Source organism: Pelodiscus sinensis, chromosome 1 (assembly GCF_052426305.1).
Source record: "Pelodiscus sinensis isolate ZL-2025 chromosome 1, ASM5242630v1, whole genome shotgun sequence".
Classification (NCBI taxonomy): domain Eukaryota; kingdom Metazoa; phylum Chordata; order Testudines; family Trionychidae; genus Pelodiscus; species Pelodiscus sinensis.
The window spans coordinates 90,912,592-90,931,914 of record NC_143052.1 but is presented as its reverse complement, the minus strand read 5'-3'; the positions used below and the strand labels follow the sequence as shown (position 1 = coordinate 90,931,914).

At 45.0% G+C, this 19,323-nt stretch overlaps 1 protein-coding gene across 4 annotated transcripts in view; it reads left to right on the top strand.

Annotated features, from left to right (window-relative positions):
- XRCC6 (X-ray repair cross complementing 6) overlaps positions 1–19,323 on the top strand; it is a 68,601-nt gene that overhangs the window by 29,853 nt on the left and 19,425 nt on the right. The window contains exons 1-7 of one of the 4 annotated variants that reach the window (XM_075936021.2): positions 34–163; positions 2,283–2,373; positions 2,664–2,779; positions 4,293–4,431; positions 5,680–5,934; positions 10,496–10,679; positions 18,758–18,944. In XM_075936021.2, coding sequence (XP_075792136.1) covers positions 2,295–2,373; positions 2,664–2,779; positions 4,293–4,431; positions 5,680–5,934; positions 10,496–10,679; positions 18,758–18,944 — 960 coding nt within the window. In that variant the 5' untranslated portion in view covers positions 34–163; positions 2,283–2,294. Of the gene's footprint in view, positions 1–33; positions 709–2,282; positions 2,374–2,663; positions 2,780–4,292; positions 4,432–5,679; positions 5,935–10,495; positions 10,680–18,757; positions 18,945–19,323 lie in introns of those variants that run through there. The other 3 variants (XM_075936026.2, XM_075936030.2, XM_075936037.1) reach the window with 3 other exon arrangements.

The window sequence follows — 19,323 nt, the reverse complement described above, 5'->3', positions numbered from 1 at the left end:
GAATGTTTCGGGCGTGGCTTCCTCTCAGGCAACCGCATGGGGGCGTGGTTTCCCTCGGGCGCCACCTCCTTTCGCAGGATTGGGTGGGATTGTTTCCGGGGGTGGGGTCCTGATACTAGCCGACGGGCGGGGATCCGGGTTCGGAGCGGTGCGGCAGGCTGAGGTAATGGCGAGGCGCTTGTTCACGCTGCGGAGCCGATTCGTTGTAGGAGCCATTGGCGCCCCTCCTCCTTCTCTACCGATCCATTCGCTCAGGGGGTTGCGGGGCCGGGCCCGCCCTCGCGCCGCTGGGTCCTGGTTTCCCTCTGCGGGCGGGAGCGGGCGTTACCGCCGCCTCTCGCCCCGCCCCCAAGTGCCGCTGCAAGTTGTCCGATCTCCTCCGGCAAGGGCAGGCCGGGCCACCGCCTGCAGCCCGGGGCCAGAGGGCGGGTCGCGAGCTGGTTCGAAACCAGCGAGCGAGTGGGCGTGTCTCGTTCGCTTCCGCTGGCGCGCGGCCGGTGCAGCCCGACCGTTATCCCGCCAGCTCGCGCTGCGTCGCGCGCCCTCCCCGCGCTGGTGAACGGCACGTGGTTGAGCTTCCCCCTCCCTCCCGGATTCTGCACCCGCGCGTGGCGGGCGCAGCCGCTTCCTGCTCCGCCAGGCTGTCGCGGCGTCCCGCTGGTGGCTTCGCTGCTGTAATGGGCGCTTCCAAAGTCAAATCCGATCTAAGTGAGTGCAGGGTGCATCCACTGCAATAATTGCTGTGGGGGTTGATGCCCGCGCTGCGTTTCCACTGACTTCAGCGCCTGGGTCATTACCCGGCTGAGAGCCATGTCTGTGGTGACACTGCATGTACCCTAAATGGACCTCAGCCAGTGATGGGTAACCTGCCGCCTGCTGATCTTCTGCATCCCATTAGGAGTCTACCTGCAGCCAAAGAGATATTTTGTTTACTGTTGCCCATGCTTAGGGTTGCACGTTCTGCTATTTTCGGCCTGGATAGTTTTTTTTCCCCTCAATATTACTAAAGTGATATTGCAAGGCCATGTGTAGTCAGGTGTATACTGATTGTGCACAGTGACTGTGGGAGCCATGGACTCCTGTACGTCTACACTGGCAGTTTCTTGTGCAAGAACTCTTTTGTGCAAAAACTCTTCCAGAAGAGAGCGTCTACACTGGCATGTGCTTTTGCCCAAGAGCATCCATGTCAGTGTAGATGCTCTCTTGCGCAAGAAAGCTCTGATGGCCATTTTAACCATAGGGCTTTCTTGCGCAAGACAGTCATGTTGCCTGTCTAAACTGGCCTCTTGCACAAGAACAGTTGCACAAAGGGCTTATTCCTGAGCGGGAGTGTCAGAAGCCCTGATTTCATACGTTAGAACGTCAGTTTGCTTGCGCAAGAACACATGGCCAGTGTAGACAGGCAGCAAGTTTTTGCATAAGAGCGGCCGCTTTTGTGCAAGAGCGCGCCAGTGTAGACATAGCCCTTCTGTATCCAAACTGCTGCTACAGTTCAATTGGTACACCCCACAAATTCTAGGTAGGCAAGCACAATTAGCAAAACTACCCTATCCCATGAGATGGTCTTGATTATGACAATCTTATGACCCACTGAGATGGAGGGCTGCTAGTGCCCCCTCATTAGCCTAGATTGCTCACTGCTGACCTAAGTGCTATGCATCTTGTGGAGAAGTTATTAAGCCAGGTGCTTTGCATTGATGGGAGCAACATTGGATGTGGACACTTACAGAAGTTCGGTTGACATAAGCCACCTAACCCTGTAGCGTGCACTAGGGAGGTGAAAATGTAAGTATGTATGTGATTAACCAATGAGCATGGGTTCATTGGTTAGCCTTCATAGTTAGATACAGGTGCACATACCAGCTCTTGGGGAAAATGACAATCCTTCAACAGAGGTGGCAGGGGAGGTGGGAGCCTGTGTGGGTGGGGAAGCTGGTTTAAAAGCCAGTTCCATGCACTCAGTGGCTCCCAAGCAGTCTGCTGCCCTGCATGTAACTGCTGAAATTTTCAGTGGTTACACATTAAAATGGATTTTAGCATCCCTAGTGTGTGCCAAACCTTAGCTATATCTACACTGGGGATGCGGGGGGAGGGGGAGGGTAGATCTCCATAACTACCACACTCAGCAGTTGTAGCTAGGTCAGTCTTAATTAAGTGTGGACCAGACTGTAGTAACTCTTAATTAGTGCCTGACTCACTGACCAGTAATTTGGAGGGTCCTCCTACCCAAGGTCAATACAAACACCTGCCTCGTGGTGGTGTTTTTTTTTTTTTTTTTAAAGCAGACTGCAGCCATGTCAGAATGGATGTCTTACTACAAAAATGAGGAGGATGAGGATGAGGAAGAATATCATGAAGAAGTTGAAACGGGTGGTAAGATTTTAACCTTTAACTAAAAAGTTAAAGAATGTGATCCTGCTTTCTTCCTCTCAGCAATGGAGTCCTCTACTTCAGGCACAATTCTGAAGATCTCTTTAGCTTGTTTCCTTTTTGTTCTTACAAAATCCCATGTTGTTAATACTCTCTTGTGGATGAATTTTGGCTACTTATGCCACTCCTCACATTTGCTGATATTACAGAGCACAAATAGCATGGGTGCTTACATTAAGTGGGGGTTGGGAAAGATACAGCCAATCATAAAACTATACTTTTTTCTTCTTCAGGGGAATATAAATATTCAGGTCGAGACAGCCTGATTTTTTTAGTTGATGCTTCCAAGGCCATGTTTGAATATTATGATGATGATGATGAGTGCACTCCTTTTGATATGACAATCCAGGTAAGATCATGTGTTATAGATTAATAATAACGTATCTCGTAGACTGTAATATCTCAAGGTGCTTTGAGTTGCATATATGCAGCTTTCTTATCCATTATAATATAGCTAGTGTAGTTAGTTGTCTGCTTTATCTATTTATATATTCCTCATCACCATGATTTCAGAACACCATTTTTTATGGTGTGAAAATCAGAAATCATTCTGTAGCAACAGTAGTGGTTGTGAGTGGGAAAGGTCTCATATGTTGTCACACTAGAGATGTAAAAAAGGTTTTAAAAAAGAAACTGTGTAACCATTATACATTCTAGTAGTTACCTATGTTGCAGGCTCTGCAGTATAGGTGATCAGGCTTATACTGCAGAGCCTGCCGCGCAGCTGGCTCCCCAGGAGCCAGCTTATAGTGTAAACTGGCACCGGCCCCACTCCCTGGGAGTGGACCTGGTGCATGCTGGGAGCCAGCTAACAAGCTGGCTCCCAGTGTGCACTGCCACCCGGATGCTGGCCCTATTTCTGGGAAGCTGGCTGCACTGTGGGCTCTGCAGTATAAGCCTTAATCCGGAGCGGGGCTGGGAGAGCAGAAGAATTTAACCACAGTCAGATCCGATATGCTGATGCTTATTGGTTAAACTATTACATTCCGAAGTCAAACCCCAATGTTTTGGTGATGGTTGTGTTTACAAAATGAGGAATGAATTTATAGAGTAGCATCTCTAGGAAATGTTTCTCTCCTCCGCAGAAAATGAATTATAATTAAAAATACTTAGTATTCAAATGTAGTCATAAATATCCCATTTATTATGTTATTATTAGTTTATTATGAATTGTGGCTCAAAACATTGTGGCAGACTGTGGCATTACCATTATGAACTAGGGATGTAATAGTGTTGTTGATTAACCGATAAGCAAAAGCTTATAGGTTAATGATATAGACTACACGCATTTTTCCCCCTTCTCCCCCCGCTGCCAGTAAATTTTTGTAGCAGGCTGGCCAACAGACTAGTTCAGTCCTGGCTTCTGCTGGGTCCAGAACCTACCTCTGCATTTAAAATGTATTAGGAGCTGGATGGACAGGCAGCCCAACTCAGTTGCATCTTGTGCCAGGTCCGGGAGCTCAGACACCCCACCCCACCCCCGGATGGGCTGCTGCCATGCTGTACTGCTACTTTTTTATCAGAGGGCTGCTGGTCCAGATGCAGATACAGAGGCAGCTGCATGGAGTGGCAGGGGGCTCCTTAGGAGTGGAGCCAGAGCACACTGGCTGCTGGCCCTACCCCCTGGATACTATAGAATAGTCAGCTAACGGACAAGAATGCATGAGGTTACTCAACTTTTCAATTAACTGATATTTAACATCCCTAGTATGAACTGCTGATTCCAACTAGGGATTGCAGGTGAGGGGCTGCTCTCGGGTAACAGTTAACCATTCACATCCCTATTGCCAATAGTAGAACACTATCACCATTTCTTCAGATAACTTTCTCCTTTCTTCCTGATTCTGCTGTTTTCTTTCAAGTGCATCCGGAATGTGTATACCAGCAAGATCATTAGTAGTGATCGAGACCTCTTGAGTGTTGTGTTTTATGGCACTGAGAAACACAAGAATTCTGTGGATTTCAAACATGTGTATGTTCTTCAGGAGCTGGACAATCCAGGTAAGAGATAATAGGAATAGAAGACTTAAGAGGAAGTGGAGAAATGTGCACAATATTTCTATCATTCTCTGTCCCCTTTGGAGAGAGCAGTGCATTGTTTTAGTTTGTCTTTCTGTCCTGAGATTTTGATAGGTATAGCAACTTCCCTGCTTAGAATTTTCCTATTGACAGGTTAAAGAACACACGCTATCAGTGTTTATTTCGTTTGTGTGGGGGGGAGGGGGGTCGGTCCTGCCTCTCTTCTCCATATTTTTCTGTACTTCCAAACATTAAGCCCTGTATTTGAGCCATTGTCCCCTTTTATTGAAGTGCATTTCTGGCACATACATAGGAATTTTTAGCAGTGCAGCAAGTGCCTTACAGGCTTTCAAGAAGGTCCCATTCAGACTCTTGAAAGCTAGTCAGGCATCTGCTGTACTGCTGGGATGTACTGTGTATGTGCTGCCATACCATTGTTTGCAGTAGATATGTAAGGTTTCTGTGTCTGACTTACTTTGCTGCCAACTTCATTATTATGTAACTCTGGTTGAGAACCAAAATGTAAATAATGTGTGAAAACAGTAAGTATGTAACAGATTAAAATTCTGTCAGTTACACAGTTAAACACTTATCCAGGAAACTAAGGGTGTGATGGGGAGGACTCGATTGTTGCTTCAGCATACAGAAATGCCTGGTGTCCCAGCTGCTGGTGTAGCATGAGAAGGCAGCACCGATGGCTTGGCTGCAAGGAGGGACTCCAGCTATGGAGTCAGCAACTGAGAGGAACCCTGGCTGTTCAGGAATGCTTAAATGGCAGAGGGCAGCTGAGATTCTGGATGGAGTTTAACCACTAACAGAAAGTGATAAACATCAAGCTTATTGATTAACCAGTTCAATTCTTGCATCCTTAGTGGGAACTAACAGCAGCAGTAAGGTTAATGTGACAGAAGTGTAGGTAAGAGTGAGGGTATGTCTAGGCTACATGGCTCTGTCACCAGAGCCATGTAGATTAGTTTACTAGACATACCCAAATGAAGCCGTGATTTAAATAATCGCCACTTCATTTAAATTAAAATGGCTGTCGTGCTGTGCCGATCAGCTGTTTGGCCGCTCAGCGCTGTAGTCTGGACGCTCAGTGGTCGACATCAAAGGCATTTGTCAACCTTCCTGGTAAACCTCATCCCACGAGGTGCTATGTGTTTTTTCTGGCTGGGAAAATGGTCGGCAGTTTCAGCTCTTATAAAATGCCCTTACTGTCTTTCCATCTAGGTGCCAAACGAGTACTAGAGTTGGATAAGTACAAGGGAGACCAGGGAAAAGCACTCTTCCGTGAGTCATTTGGCCATAATGCTGACTACTCACTGGGCGAAGCACTGTGGGCCTGCTGTAATCTCTTCAGTGATGTCCGGCTCAAGATGAGCCACAAGAGAATCATGCTGTTCACCAATGAAGACAACCCTCATGGACATGACAACACTAAAGCCAAACTGGCCAGGACCAAAGCTGCTGACCTCAGAGACACAGGTTAGAATTTTCTTTTTAAGAAATTCAGCTTAATGAAGTGTAAAAATGATGCTTCCCTGCTGCAGATGCCACGTGACTCTACAATCCTGGAGGAAGGTGAATGATGTGATTGCACTTGAGGCATTGCTAGGAGTACACCTGGTTTTGTCTGCTACATTTCTGGAGACAGTTCTTCAAAACATTTGAATCAAAACATAAAAAACCTCTTTCTAAATTAGAGGCTTTCAGTCCTGTTTTTTGAGATTGATATGCAGTAATTAAGTCTCTTTTGTTTGTCTTGGCTTGTAGTCAGGGATTGAATGAGCCATTGAAATGAAACCCTCCTCATATTTGCTTGCTTGTTTTCCCCAATTCTGGGAATGGAGTGACATGATCAATTGATAGGCAATGAGGACTACTTTAGTGCCATGGTCACCAACCAGTAGATTGCGACTGACAGTCCAGTTGATCGTGAGGAGGTGTTCCCAGCACCTGCTTTCTCCCCTTCACCCCTAACAAGGACCCTGTGCTGGTGCTACAGCCTCCTGCCTCCCACAAAATTAGAGCTAGCTCTAGCTTCCTGTGGCGTCGGGGGGGGAAGGGGTGTACTGTAGCTCCATGCCAGATCTGGGCTTCCTGAAAAGCTGGATCTGGCCCTCAGAAATTCACCCCCATCTTCTCCTTCTCCCCCCCCCCCCCCAAATGCTACAGGAAGGAAGGGAAGATAAGAAAGCATGCACTCCTCCCCTGCCCACAACAGCATGTGTACTTTCTTGTCCTTCCTTCCTTCCTTCCTTCCCTGTGCTCTGGGAAGGCGGGAGGGAGGGGTTAAGATGGCGGTGCAGGATCCGAAGGACTGGATTTTTTTTAAAGGAGCCACATGCGCGCTTTGTCCAGCACTGCCCACAGATCCTGCCCTAGGGATCCTCATCCCTGGAGACCCCCAGGTACCGGCTGAGTTGCCCCTGCCCCCTCTCTCCTGACCAGACCCCCCACCAGCACCATGCTCCTGCCCACTCATTCCTGGCCAGATGCCCACCAGCACCCTGCTCCCTTCCCTTTGCCCCCGGCCAGATGTTCACCAGCACCTTGCTCCTGCCCCCTTCCTCCAGGCCAGACACCTACTCTCAGCTTGTTCCTGTACCCTACTTTCCACTCAGATTCTGCATCCCCATCCCTATCGCACTCACTGGCAGCTCTGTCCTGCACACTGGACCCCTCATTTTTGGCCTCACTTCAGAGTGTAGAGGAGCACAAAAAATCCACTAACCCTGGAACCCCAGAATAATTAATCTGGCCTGAGGTCTTGAGCCTCAGTCCTACCTAGCCTCTCTCTTCTCCTCTCCTTCCTCCCCCCCTCTCTCTCTCTCCCCCCCCGCCTGCACCGCCCCATGGGTCTGGAGTGCCAGGGGAGGGAGGTGTCTCAGTTGGGGCCACATGAGTGAGGTTTCGGGGTTTTTAGAGGGGTGGTGTGGTGGGTGAGTGGCTTTTTTGCATTTCACTTGTGATACCCAACTGATTTTTCTGTGGGCAGTAGCTCCTGTCCCAGAACAGGTTCCCTACCCCTCCCGTAAATAAAGACAATGCGGAAACATTTTGTGTTGGACGTAATATTTTATTTAAAAATATTTTAAGCCCCCATCTGGCTGCAGCCACATAATTCCTGCACCTTCCACAGGAAACCCCCCCCCATCCGTGAGCCCATCATACACCTGAACCCCCTGCCCCTCATATCCCCAAACTCCTGCACCCCCCACATTCCTAGTCTTCTGCCACAACACTCTGCACCATCCCCACACCTCAAACCTGTGCCCTGAGCCCCTTATACATTCCAACCCAAACTCCTGCACCCTCACATCCACAAGCCCGCAGCTTGCTCAGCACCTCAATCCACCACCTGTCCCCAACACTCTCCATCCTGGAGCCCCCTCCCTGAGCCAGCATCCCTTTCTCCACCTCCTCCTGCACCCAGATTCCCTCCCGGAGCTTGTACCTCACACCCCTTTCCACACCCAAATCTCTCATTCCCACCCCAGAGCCTGCACCTCCTGTCTTAACCCAGTGAGAGTGAGTAAGGGCTAGAGACAGCAAATGATGGAGAGGATGGGGCCTCAAGGAAGGGGTGGGGTTTTGGGGAAGAGATGGGGTAGATCTTGACTTGCTCTGACATTTAAAAAATGATCTTGGGTGTAAAAAGGTTGGAGACGACTGCTTTAGTGCCTTTTGTCACGTTGCAGGGCAGCTGCATCTGTTTCCCACTCCATGGTTCAACAACAGCATCTAGTTCCTCAGCCATTGCCTCTCTCAGGTGAAGACCCACATCTCTTTCCTTCTGTCTTCTTCCCCCCCTCTCCTCCCCCCAGACTATAGTTCCCTGACTATACTGATACATGTGGCCCCCAACCTGCAACGCGATCGGTTCCTGGTGAAGCATTGCAAGTCAGGGACATCATAACTCGAACCTGCATTTATGATAGGTTCCGTGCACCATCATACATGCGGGCCGAGGACGTACATCGGGGGGTTTCGGCCCCTTCCGCACTTACAGAAATGGTCATAAGTGCAGGGGGTCGCAGCTCAGGCCGTTGTAAGGTGGAGGTTTCCTGTATACCCTCAGCAAGTCAGAGGGCCTAAACAGGCTGGTGTCTGTGCTTTGCTTTCTCACTGGAGGCTATAAACAGCTGTAATTGCCAGCAGTCACAAGTTACCACACTGCTTTTTCTATGCAAACAAATTTATTCTTAAGGTGAAAAATATTTAAAAACCAAACATCTACATGCATTCTAATAAGCTTACATGAGCTCACCTCTCTCCCTCCAACTCCAGCTAGCACTCTGATAGGAATCAGTTTTTCAAGTTTGCCAAGGATTTTTTTCTGTGGTTACAGGTCCATAGCAGACAGGGTAGGTGTACACTACCAAGGTTTGTTGATTAAAACTTAGTGTTGTCACCCAAAAGCCTCTGAAACACAAATCACCAGAGGGTGTTCACACTTGCTTCCTCTCTTGACAGATCATGTCCATGCTGGGGACACCATCGTCTACAGTGTGAGCAATGTATGTATCCCATGGTGCAGTCTTGTGTGAAGGCTGATTGCATCTTAGGATTCCCTCTGAGTTCTTCCACAGCCTCCTTAGCTGGTAGGAGCAGCATCATGGGTAGCTCTGTGAGCTTTCTGTGCTGAGGAATGTCAAAGCAGCACAGCAGCCTGTCACCTGCTTCCTGCAGCAGCAGTCTGCCTGCTGCTGTTTTCCTAGCTATTTTCGTAGCAGGGCAGAACAGGAGCAGTCCAATGATTTGCTTTTTGTTCTCCAGATGGAGCAGCACAGTCAGCTATCAGATCCTTTCCAGGAGCTTGGAAAGGGAAGAGGTGCATGTCTGCAGGGCAGCAGAGATCAAAACACTGAGCAGAGAGATCAAGCAGGCATTGTGGAATAGTGTCGGAAGCAAGTTGTGTCAAAAATTCTCCTATAGAGTGGAAATTTTTTGTTGCCAAAACTGGGCATTTTTCCCCATCAAAAGTCGCAGTATAGACTCTCATTGTCTTGTCAACAAAAGGGAGTTGGATTTTTTTTTTTTTTTTTTGACAAAACTTGGTGGTACTGTAGACATACCCTTAGCTCAGAACTAACATACCTATGAACAGTGGAGTCTTTCCTTTCTACAGCTTGGGCCTTTGAACTTGAGATTCTGGAAAGAGATAATCAGTAGACAGTGGTTTCCTCCTCAAGCCGTAGCGTCAAAAAAATAGAAGTGAAAATTTGCATTCACCTTCCCCTAAAAATTCCCTAGGCAAATCACTTGACACTTGGTCTCTAAAGTCCATTCTTGCCTGGCACATTCACAACAAACTGAGTTCACACATCTTCTCTTTCCTTCTCCCATCTCTCCAGACCAGTTACCAAAATAAGACCAATAATAATAGTAATAAAACCTATCTAAGCCAATAATAACACATCACCTTTGAATTTTATACAACGGATGCCAGAGAAACTTTATAACTTATTTCAGTAATGTTTTTTATGCATATTGCATAAATTGTCTTTTTGGTCACAGCCATATTTTATATGAATTGAAGGGAAAGCAATATGTTTGGAAGCCAAACAGGAGTGTATTGCAGTAGTTGTAGCAAGTGGCTAAACCAGACAGTTCTTTCAGAATTGAGTTGGTATGCTAGAGCCTAAGGGTAGTCAGGCCATTATCCCTTATACTTGGCAAAAGAGTTTTGTGGCAGATTCTCAATCTTTCACTTCCTCTTACTCTCCTCTCCCTGTGGACTAGGACAGAGGATTTAATTTCTTCTGGAACCTGTCAATGCTGCTTTGAACGCTGATCACAGGGGCATGGCCCCTCTGCTGTATTGCTTGACTACGTGCAAAGAACTACCAAGCCAGTTCTCATTACTTTCTTACAGGAACCAAAAGAAACATACTAAATAAAAGAACACTTCTTTGTTCTTGGATGATTGTCCATTTTAACTTTTTTTTCCCATTTAAAGGAATATCTGGGCATTGTATGAACATTCCAATATAAATAGAAATCAATCTGTGATATTCTTCCCATTCTTCTGCTTTGCCCCCAGGTATCTTCCTTGACTTGTTGCACCTGAAGAAGCCTGGTGGATTTGATATCTCCTTGTTCTACAGGGATATCATTAATACAGCAGAGGATGAAGATCTGGGGGTCCAAACTGAAGCCTCAGGCAAGCTGGAAGATCTCATGAAGAAAGTGCGAGCAAAGGAGACAAAGAAGCGGGCTTTGGCCAGGTGCGTACCAAATTTTAACATTTGGAGTAGCTTCAGCAGCCTCTGAAAAGGGTTGTGTCCAGCCTTCTTCACATGGCAGGATTGTTCTATGAAAACGCTATTTTAGCAGTATTTTCACTCCTGGCCTTAACTCCCTAGCATGAGACTGAAGGAACTCACCTAGCTCTTAGACCATTGAGGATCACAGTAATGGAAACGAGAATCTGAGCTAAGCCCCTGCTGGCCATCACATGCCTCCTCCCATTCAGAGAGTCTGCCCTGAAATCATCTCCTTTGCTCCATCCTGACCCAAGAACCCTTTTCTTCACATGGTAGTCTTAAGTATGGAGCTCATGCCCTATAGGCATCTCAGAAGTCATCTACTGGGGAAAAAAATCTACAGCTCAAAACAGAAATATTTGTGTTTATGGTAAAGCTAATTGGTTCATTGGATATAGACCTGCCTTTGTAAACCTAAGCAATTTGCCAGACATGTCAGGCAAACTCATCAGTAAAGATAAGCAGTGAAACAAATGTATTGACTAGAAATGTTTTTGAATGATAATTGATAGGCAAAAAGTCAGCGTGGTTACTAAAAGAAAAGAAAATGTAAGCACACAGCCTAAACTTTCAACCTTTTAAGATTAACTATTTGAATAAGCAGTTTTTCTCTCACCACTGGCTATTGTAGTCCTTAATACACGTTTTTCCTTAAACCTGTCATTCTGTTTTGTTGGAGTCTTTAGTCCTCTTCTTAGTGTCTTTGTTTGCAGTTCAGGTGGGGGCAGAAGAAAAGCAAAATGTGAGGCCCCTGTAGTCTTTTAGAACTCAGTTTTATGTGCTTCGAGAATGCAATCCAGACACATCTGATGGGCATTGCTGAGTCCCCAGGCAAGGCTGTGCAATTGCCCTGGTGTGTTCTTATGCACGTGAGTAACTGAATTGTAACTCATAAGAAAGGCCATGCTGGGTCAGACCAAAAGTCCATCTACCCCAGTATTTGGTCTTCTGACGGTGGCCAGTGCCAGGTGCCTCAGAGGGAATGAACAAAACAGACAATCATCAAGTGATCCATTCTATCTCTGCCCATCCTGGCTAATAGCCATTGATGGACCTAACCTATGAATTTATCTAACTCTTTTTGAATCCTGTTATAGCCTTGGCCTTCACAACATACTCCGGCAGGGAACTCCACAGGCTAGCTGGCTGTGTGAAGAAATGCTTTTTGTTTGTTTTGAACCTGCCACCTATTAATTTGATTTGGTGACCCCTCCTTATGAGAGAGTAAATAACTCTTCATTGCCTTTCTCCACACCAGCCATGAGCTTGTAGACCTCTATCACATCGCCCCCCTTAGTCCTCTCTATTCCAAGCTAAAAAGTCCCAGTCTTCTTACTCTCCTCATGTGGCAACCATTCCATATCCCTAATCATTTTGTTGCCATTTTCTGAACCTTTTCCAGTGCCAACACTTCTCCAGGAAAAAAAAAAGGAGACCTCATCTGCACGTAATACTGAAGATGTGAGCAAACGATGGATTTATATAGACCCCATAAGATATTTTCTGTTCCTTTCTTAAGAGTCCCAGCATTCTGTTTGCTTTTTTGATTGCTGCTGCACATTGACTGGATCTTTTCAGAAAACTATCCACAGTGACACCAAGTTTAGTCCCCATCATTTTATACGTGTAAGCGGGACTGTTTTTCCATATTCATTACTTTGCATTTATCAACATTGAATTTCATTTTCCATTATGTTGCCTCGATACCTAGTTTTGTGAGAGCCTTTTGAAGCTCTTGACAGTCTGCTTTGGATTTAACTGTCTTGAGCAGTTTTGTATCATATGCAGATTTTGATACCTCACTGTTTACCCCTTTTCCCAGGTCACTTATGAATATGTTCAATAGGATTAATCCTACTATGGACTGCTGCAGGATACCACAAGTTACCCCTTTTTATTATGAAAACTGACCATTTAGTCCTATCCCTAGTTTCCTATCTTTTAACCAGTTACCAATCCATGAGCGGGCCTTCCCTCTAATCTCATGACAGCTTACTTTGAGAGCCTTTGAGCGATCTTTTCAAAGTCTTTCTGGGAATTTAAGTACATTATATCTACTGGATCCCACTTGTGCACTTGCTTGTTGATTCCCCTCAAAGAATTCTAGTAAATTGTTGAGGCATGATTTCCTTTTGCAAAAACCATGTTGACTCTTTCCCCAACAAATTACGTTCATCTGACAATTTACGTTCTTTAGTATATTTTCAACCAGTTTGCCTGATCCTGAAGTTAGACTTACTGGCCTGTAACTGTCAGGATCACCTGTAGTCACCCTTTTAAAAAATTAGCTATCCTCCAGTTAGTTGGTACGGGAGTTGATTTAAAGGACAGGTTACAAACTACAGTTAAAAGTTCTGCGATTTCACACTTGGTTTCTCCCCCCCCCCCCCCCCCCCCCCCCCCCCCCCGGACTCTTGGGTGAATACTATCTGGTCCTAGTGACCTATGACTGTTTAGTTTATTAGTTTGTTCCAAAACCTCTTCTAATGACAACTCAGTTTGGGACAGTTCCTCAGGTTTTTCACCTAAAAAGAATGGCTTGGGAATCTCTCATGTCCTCACCTGACCATGAATTTTTTGAATCGTACTTTCTCTGCAATGACCTAATTTTATCCTTGAGTGGTCCTTTAGCATCTCTATAGTCCAGTGGCTCCACTGGTTGTTTAGCAGACGTCCAACTTCTGATGTACTTAAAACTTTTTTTTGTTGTTTTTGAGATTTTTAGTTAGCTGTTCATTCTTTTTTGGCTTTTCTGGTTATATTTTTACACTATTTTCCAGAGTTTATGCTCCTTTCTATTTTCTTCACTAGGATTTAACTTCCAATTTTTAAACAATTCCTTTTATCTCTCACTGCTTCTCTTGCTTGGTTGCTAAGCCACAGTCACACTTTTGGTTTGCTTTTTCCCACCACAGGGATGTTAAATTTAATTATATTATGGTTATTATTTCTAAGTGGTCGTTCACCTCTTGGCTCAGATCCCACACTCCACTTAGAACTAAATCAAGAATAAATGAATCTCCCTTGCTGGAAAATGGCTATTGGTTGTTGGTTACATTTCTTGTTGTTGTCTCTGGGGAGCTATTATCTGGCAGATTCTCCTACTTGGTGTGTTCTAGTGACAACCATGGAATGCAATTTCATAATGTCATCTGCGCTAAAGATATACTGTGGCTTTCAGCAGATCATACCTTTCCCTTGATAGCTTATATGGTATGCTTTTATAGGCAAGATCAGCTCTATGCAGGAGAGGAATATGGGGATTACAGAGGGCTGCTCCTATCACACCCCCTTTGAGGACATCCCTTAAGTTCTTTAACTCATGTGGAGGAAGAATCCTATATAGACATTATCAGAGGAAGGGAAATACCTTGTGTAACTTCCTTGCTGTTCCACTCAGTTTGTAGGTTTCCGTCTCTCTCAAACCTTGCTTTTTCACCAGAGGCACTTTTTGCATTGTCTTGAACTGGCTTTTTCTGGGAGCTTTGCTGCTTACTCAAAGGAGCTGTCTAAGGCACTGCAGTGATCTATCGGAAAAAGTTATGCAAATTATGCTCCGCAATGTGTACCTGTGTACCTTTTTCTGATGATTTTTTCGGAAGAGGCTTTTCCGAAATTTGGCCTGTCGACACTGGGCCAAATTTCGGAAAAGCCTGCTCTTTCAGAGGAGCCCTTCTTCCTCGTGAGAGGAGGAAGACAGCTTCCGAAAGAGCGCGTCTGCTCTTCCACAAAATAAAGCGGAAGAGCAGATACGTTCCCTGGACACGATGGAGTTTTTCTGGGATGCCAGAAAAACCCCTTAGTGTAGACACAGCCTAAGAGTTCAAAGGGCAGAAGACTGGAAAATGGCACTATTTGTCCATCTATAAAAAGGGCAATAAAGACAACCTGGGGAAGTACAAAAGTACAAAACAGTTATCTTAACTTCTATACCCAAAAAGAATGGAGCAAATAATTAGTTGGCAAACTTCTGGAAGATATGTAATAGCTTAGATTTGTTGAGAACAAATTGGGTCAAATCAATCTGATAGTTTTCTTTGACAGGCTAACAAGCTTTGTGGGTGGGGGGAAGCAGTGGATATGGTATGTCTTGGCTTTAGTAAAGCTTTTGCTACTGTCTCATGACTTCATTTCCCTAGTTTGTTAATGAAACCTCGATGGAGCTACAATAAGGTGGGCACAAAACTGGTTGGAAAACCATTCCCAGATAATAGTTTTCAGTATTTCAGTCATGCTGAAAGGCCATAAAGAGCGGGGTTCCACAGGGATCAGTTCTGAGGCCAGTTCAGTTGAATATCTCCATCAGGGTATGTCTACACTACCACCCTAGTTTGAACTAGGGCGGTAATGTAGGCAACCGGAGTTGCAAATGAAGCCCGGGATTTGAATTTCCCGGGCTTCATTTGCATAAAGCTGGATGCCGCCATTTTTAAATGTCCGCTAGTGCGGATTCCGTGCCGCGCGGCTACATGCAGCATGGACTAGGTAGTTCGGACTAGGCTTCCTAGTCTGAACTACCGTTACTCCTTGTTTCGTTACTCCTAGTTCGAACTAGGGTGGTAGTATAGACATACCCTCAGTGATTTAAAGATAGTGGCATAGAGTACGCTTATGAAGTTTGCAGATGACACCAAACTGGGTGGAGTTGCAAGTGCTTTGAGGATAAGATTCAAATTCAAAATGATCTGAACAAAGTGGAGATATGATCTGAAGTCATCATCATCATGGCCTCCATATGTCTCAAAAGACGGTGGGATGCAGCATTAAACTGGTCGTTTTTTGCAATGTTTTGTGTGGCTCAACAGACCAACGTGAGAGAGGCATGATCGGCTGCAGTAGGTACAGCTCCATGCTGTAGTAGCGTTTAGTTATCATCTGTTCTTTTCTTGTTTTGGTTTTCTGCCTTGTCGTCGTGCTTTTGTCGTTGGTGGAGGTGTTGATGCTAGGTATTTCTATCCATTGTCAGGTTTTCCCAACTATCAATGTCTATCTGAAACTTTACCAAAGCAGCTTTGCAGTAGTCCTTGAAACGGAATTTAGGGCATCCTTTTGGTCTTGTTCCCTCTGCCAGTTCTCTGTACAAAATGTTCTTTGGGATGCGGTTATCGTCCATTCTCTTCATGTGACCCAGCCACCGTAGCTTTCTGTAATGCAGAATGGCTCACATGCTTGACAGTCCAGCTCCTTCTAATACTTTCTCATTCAGTACTTTGTCTTGCCATTTGATGATCAAAATTTTGCATAGGCAACGGAGATGGAAAGAGCTAAGTTTTTCTTGGCTTGCATAGGTAGTCCACGTTTCTGATCCATACATAAGAACGCTCAGCACACATGCCTGGTATATAAGTATCTTTGTTCTAATTGCGAGCTTTCAGTTTGCCCATGCATGTTTTGTTAGTCTGCTGAAAGTAGTAGCCACTTTTCCAATACGAATGTTTAATCTCTGTATCTAATGACAAGTTGCTAGTTACGGTTGAACCTAATTAGCAGAACTTCAGAACTACTTCTAGAGGGGGGTTGTTTAGCATAATACATGATGGAGTCATGTTACCTTGTGCAAGAACCACAGTTTTCTTAATGCTGATGTTAAGAGCAAATTGACAGGTTCTTGACAGTTGGGCCATAAGATCCCGGAGTTGTTTCATTATGAGCTCCAATAGCAGCGTCATCAGCGAAGGGCAGTTCTATAATAAGCACTTTCTTTATCTTGCTTTTTGCCCACAGTCTAGCTAGATTGAAAAGTGATCAGTCAGATCTTGTACGGAGGTAGATGCCGCCATGTGAGTTCTTGAATGCACAGCTTAGGAGGACTGAGAATAGTCCAAAGAGGGTTGGGGCAAGAACACAGCCCTGCTTTACTCCTGTGTTCACCTGAAAGCTATCTGATGTATATCCATCAAACTGGATAGTAGCTCTCATACCCTTATGAAAAGCTACGATCAGCTGCAATAGTTTTGGTGGGCAGCCTATTCTCTCAAGTAGAAGGTAAAGTCCTTGTCGACTAACAGTGTCAAATGCCTTTGTGAGGTCCACAAAAGAGATATAAAGTGGCATATTTTGCTCACGGCACTTCTCCTGTAGTGGGCGAAGGGAGAAGATCATGTCGACGGTTGATCTTCCTGTATGAAAACCACACTGTGACTCTGGGGGTGGGGGGGGTGTTGTTTTTGCTTCTCACTTGTGTGGTCCCCAACTGATTTTTTTTTTTCCCTGTGGGGCAGTGACCCCTGACTCAAAACAGGTTCCCCACCCCTCAAAAATAAAGAAAACATTGAAACCTTTTGTGTTGCACATAATATTTTACAGTATTTAAAATGAAGTTTGATAAACGAACATGAGAAAGTTAAAACACTTAATCGGCTTAATAATTTAAACTAAACTGTTCTCCCCAGCTGCAGCACTAGTAAAATGGCTCAAGCATAATTATGTATCTAACAGTGAGTTTCCATTAGTAACTTGTAATCCACAAAGGTTTGTATTGACCTTGGTGGTCCATGGGATGCACGGCAGAAAGAGCCCCTCCCCCTCTCCTGGGAGAGCGGCGTGGCCTCATGCAGCAGGGTTAAATCGTGGCATGCCACTTTGGAAAGGTTGCTAACCCCTGGCCTAGGAAGAAGTACGGCAGAAAGGTATCTGGGGGCTATAGTGGGCCACAAGCTAAATCTCAGTCAACAGTGTAACACAGTGAGAGGCAACGTAGGCTATTGAGTGGGCTGCACAAGTGTCCCTCTTTCATCTCAGCAGGCCACAAGATTGTTGTAACCAAGACAGTCTCCCAGGATAGGGTAGTTTCACTAACTGCACTTGCGTACCTAGAATTTGCAGGGTGTGCTGATTGAATCGAAGCAGCACTTTGATTGGATGCAGAGGAAGCGCAGGTTCTCACAACGTTGTGTGCAATTAGCATGCACCTCACTTCACATGCCTTTGCATTAAGTGTGTGGAACTTTTGTAATACCAGTAGGGAAAAAACTATGCAGAAAAAATCCAGCAGAATTTGGCAACCCTTTGCTTGAACAACAGTAAACAAAATGTCTTGTGGATCATATATAGACCCTAAAGGTCCACCTGTGACCCTCAGGCTGCCCTGGTGTATCGCTGTTACAAAAAAGCAAACATCTTTTTGGGGTGTATTAGCAGGAGTGTTGTAAGCAAGTTATGAGAAGTAATTATTCTGATCTATATAGTGTTGATTAGGCATCAAGTGGAGTATTATGTCCAGTTCTAGGAGCCACATTTCAGGAAAGATGTGAACAAATTGGGGGGCCAGAGAAGAGCAACAAAAGTGACTTTTAAGTCTAGAATACATGATTCATGAGGCAAGATTGAAAGAACTGGGTTTAAGTTTGGAAAAGAGAAAACTGAGACAGAACGTAACTGTTTTCAAAGACATAAATGTTACAAGGAGGAGGGAAAAAATTGTTCTCCTTGTTCTCTGACGATAGGGCAAGAAGCAATGCACTTCTAAATTGCAGCAAGGGAGGTTTAGATAGGGTTTTTTCCCCAATGCCCAAACTGTCAGTGTAGTTAAGCACTGGAATAAATTGCCTAGGGAGGTTGTGGAATCTCCATCATTGGAAATTTTTAAGAGCTGGTTAAACAAATACCTGACAAGGATATTCCTGATGATGCTTAGCTCTACCATGAGTGCTGGAGAGTGAATTAAATGACCTCTTGAGGTTTCTTTCAGTCTACGATTCTATGATTTGCATTCAGCATGAGAGCACTGCACAGATGTCAGTAGTGGGTCTGCCTTGTGCTCTACTCCACTGTTGCTGCTCTCAACAGTAAAAATAATAGAGAAGCTTTGAGTTCTTCTAAGTAATTTGTGTTAAAGAGCTATGACCCAGGACTGAAAATCCTGCACAAGATTTTTTTTTTTTTTTTTTTAAGTGAAGCAGAATTCTAAGATAAGTAATGTTTCCATTTCAGAGATGCACATGGTGTTGGAAAGCAAATAAAGATGCTCCTAGGGAAATACTGTCTTTATGAAAAGTGTTCCTTTAGAAATCTGAAATCTGTTGGTTATTTCCACACAGGTTGAACCTCCATCTGGGCAAAGACCTATCCCTCACTGTAGGTGTTTACAATCTAGTCCAAAAAGCTTTCAAACCACCTCCAGTGAAACTTTATCGGGAAACCAACGAGCCTGTGAAAACAAAGACACGTACATTTAACCGAGAGACAGGCAGCTTGCTTCTACCTAGTGATAGCAAGAAGGCCCAGGTAATTCACTCTCTATACACTTGTTCTTCCTGGCATTGGGGGACATGCAAGGGCATTAAATATCTGAACAAACCTGCTGCATATTTTTGTGTGGACCTTTCAAGTACCACTGGTTTGTACTGTTTGCATCTTTGTCCTCTTAGGGGGGGTCTTAGGTAAGAGTGTTAAATATTGGTTAATTTACTAGTTGATGGAATTTCCATCGACTAATCAATATGCACTTCTGCATTCTTCCTTTGAAGTGTACAAGAGCCCCCACTGAGGGTGCAATCTATCCTGGTCATTAATAAAGATGTTGAACAAAACCAGCCCTAAAACCATTCCTTGTGGCACTCTGCTTGAAACCGACCGCCAGTCAGATATCGAACCGTTGATCGCT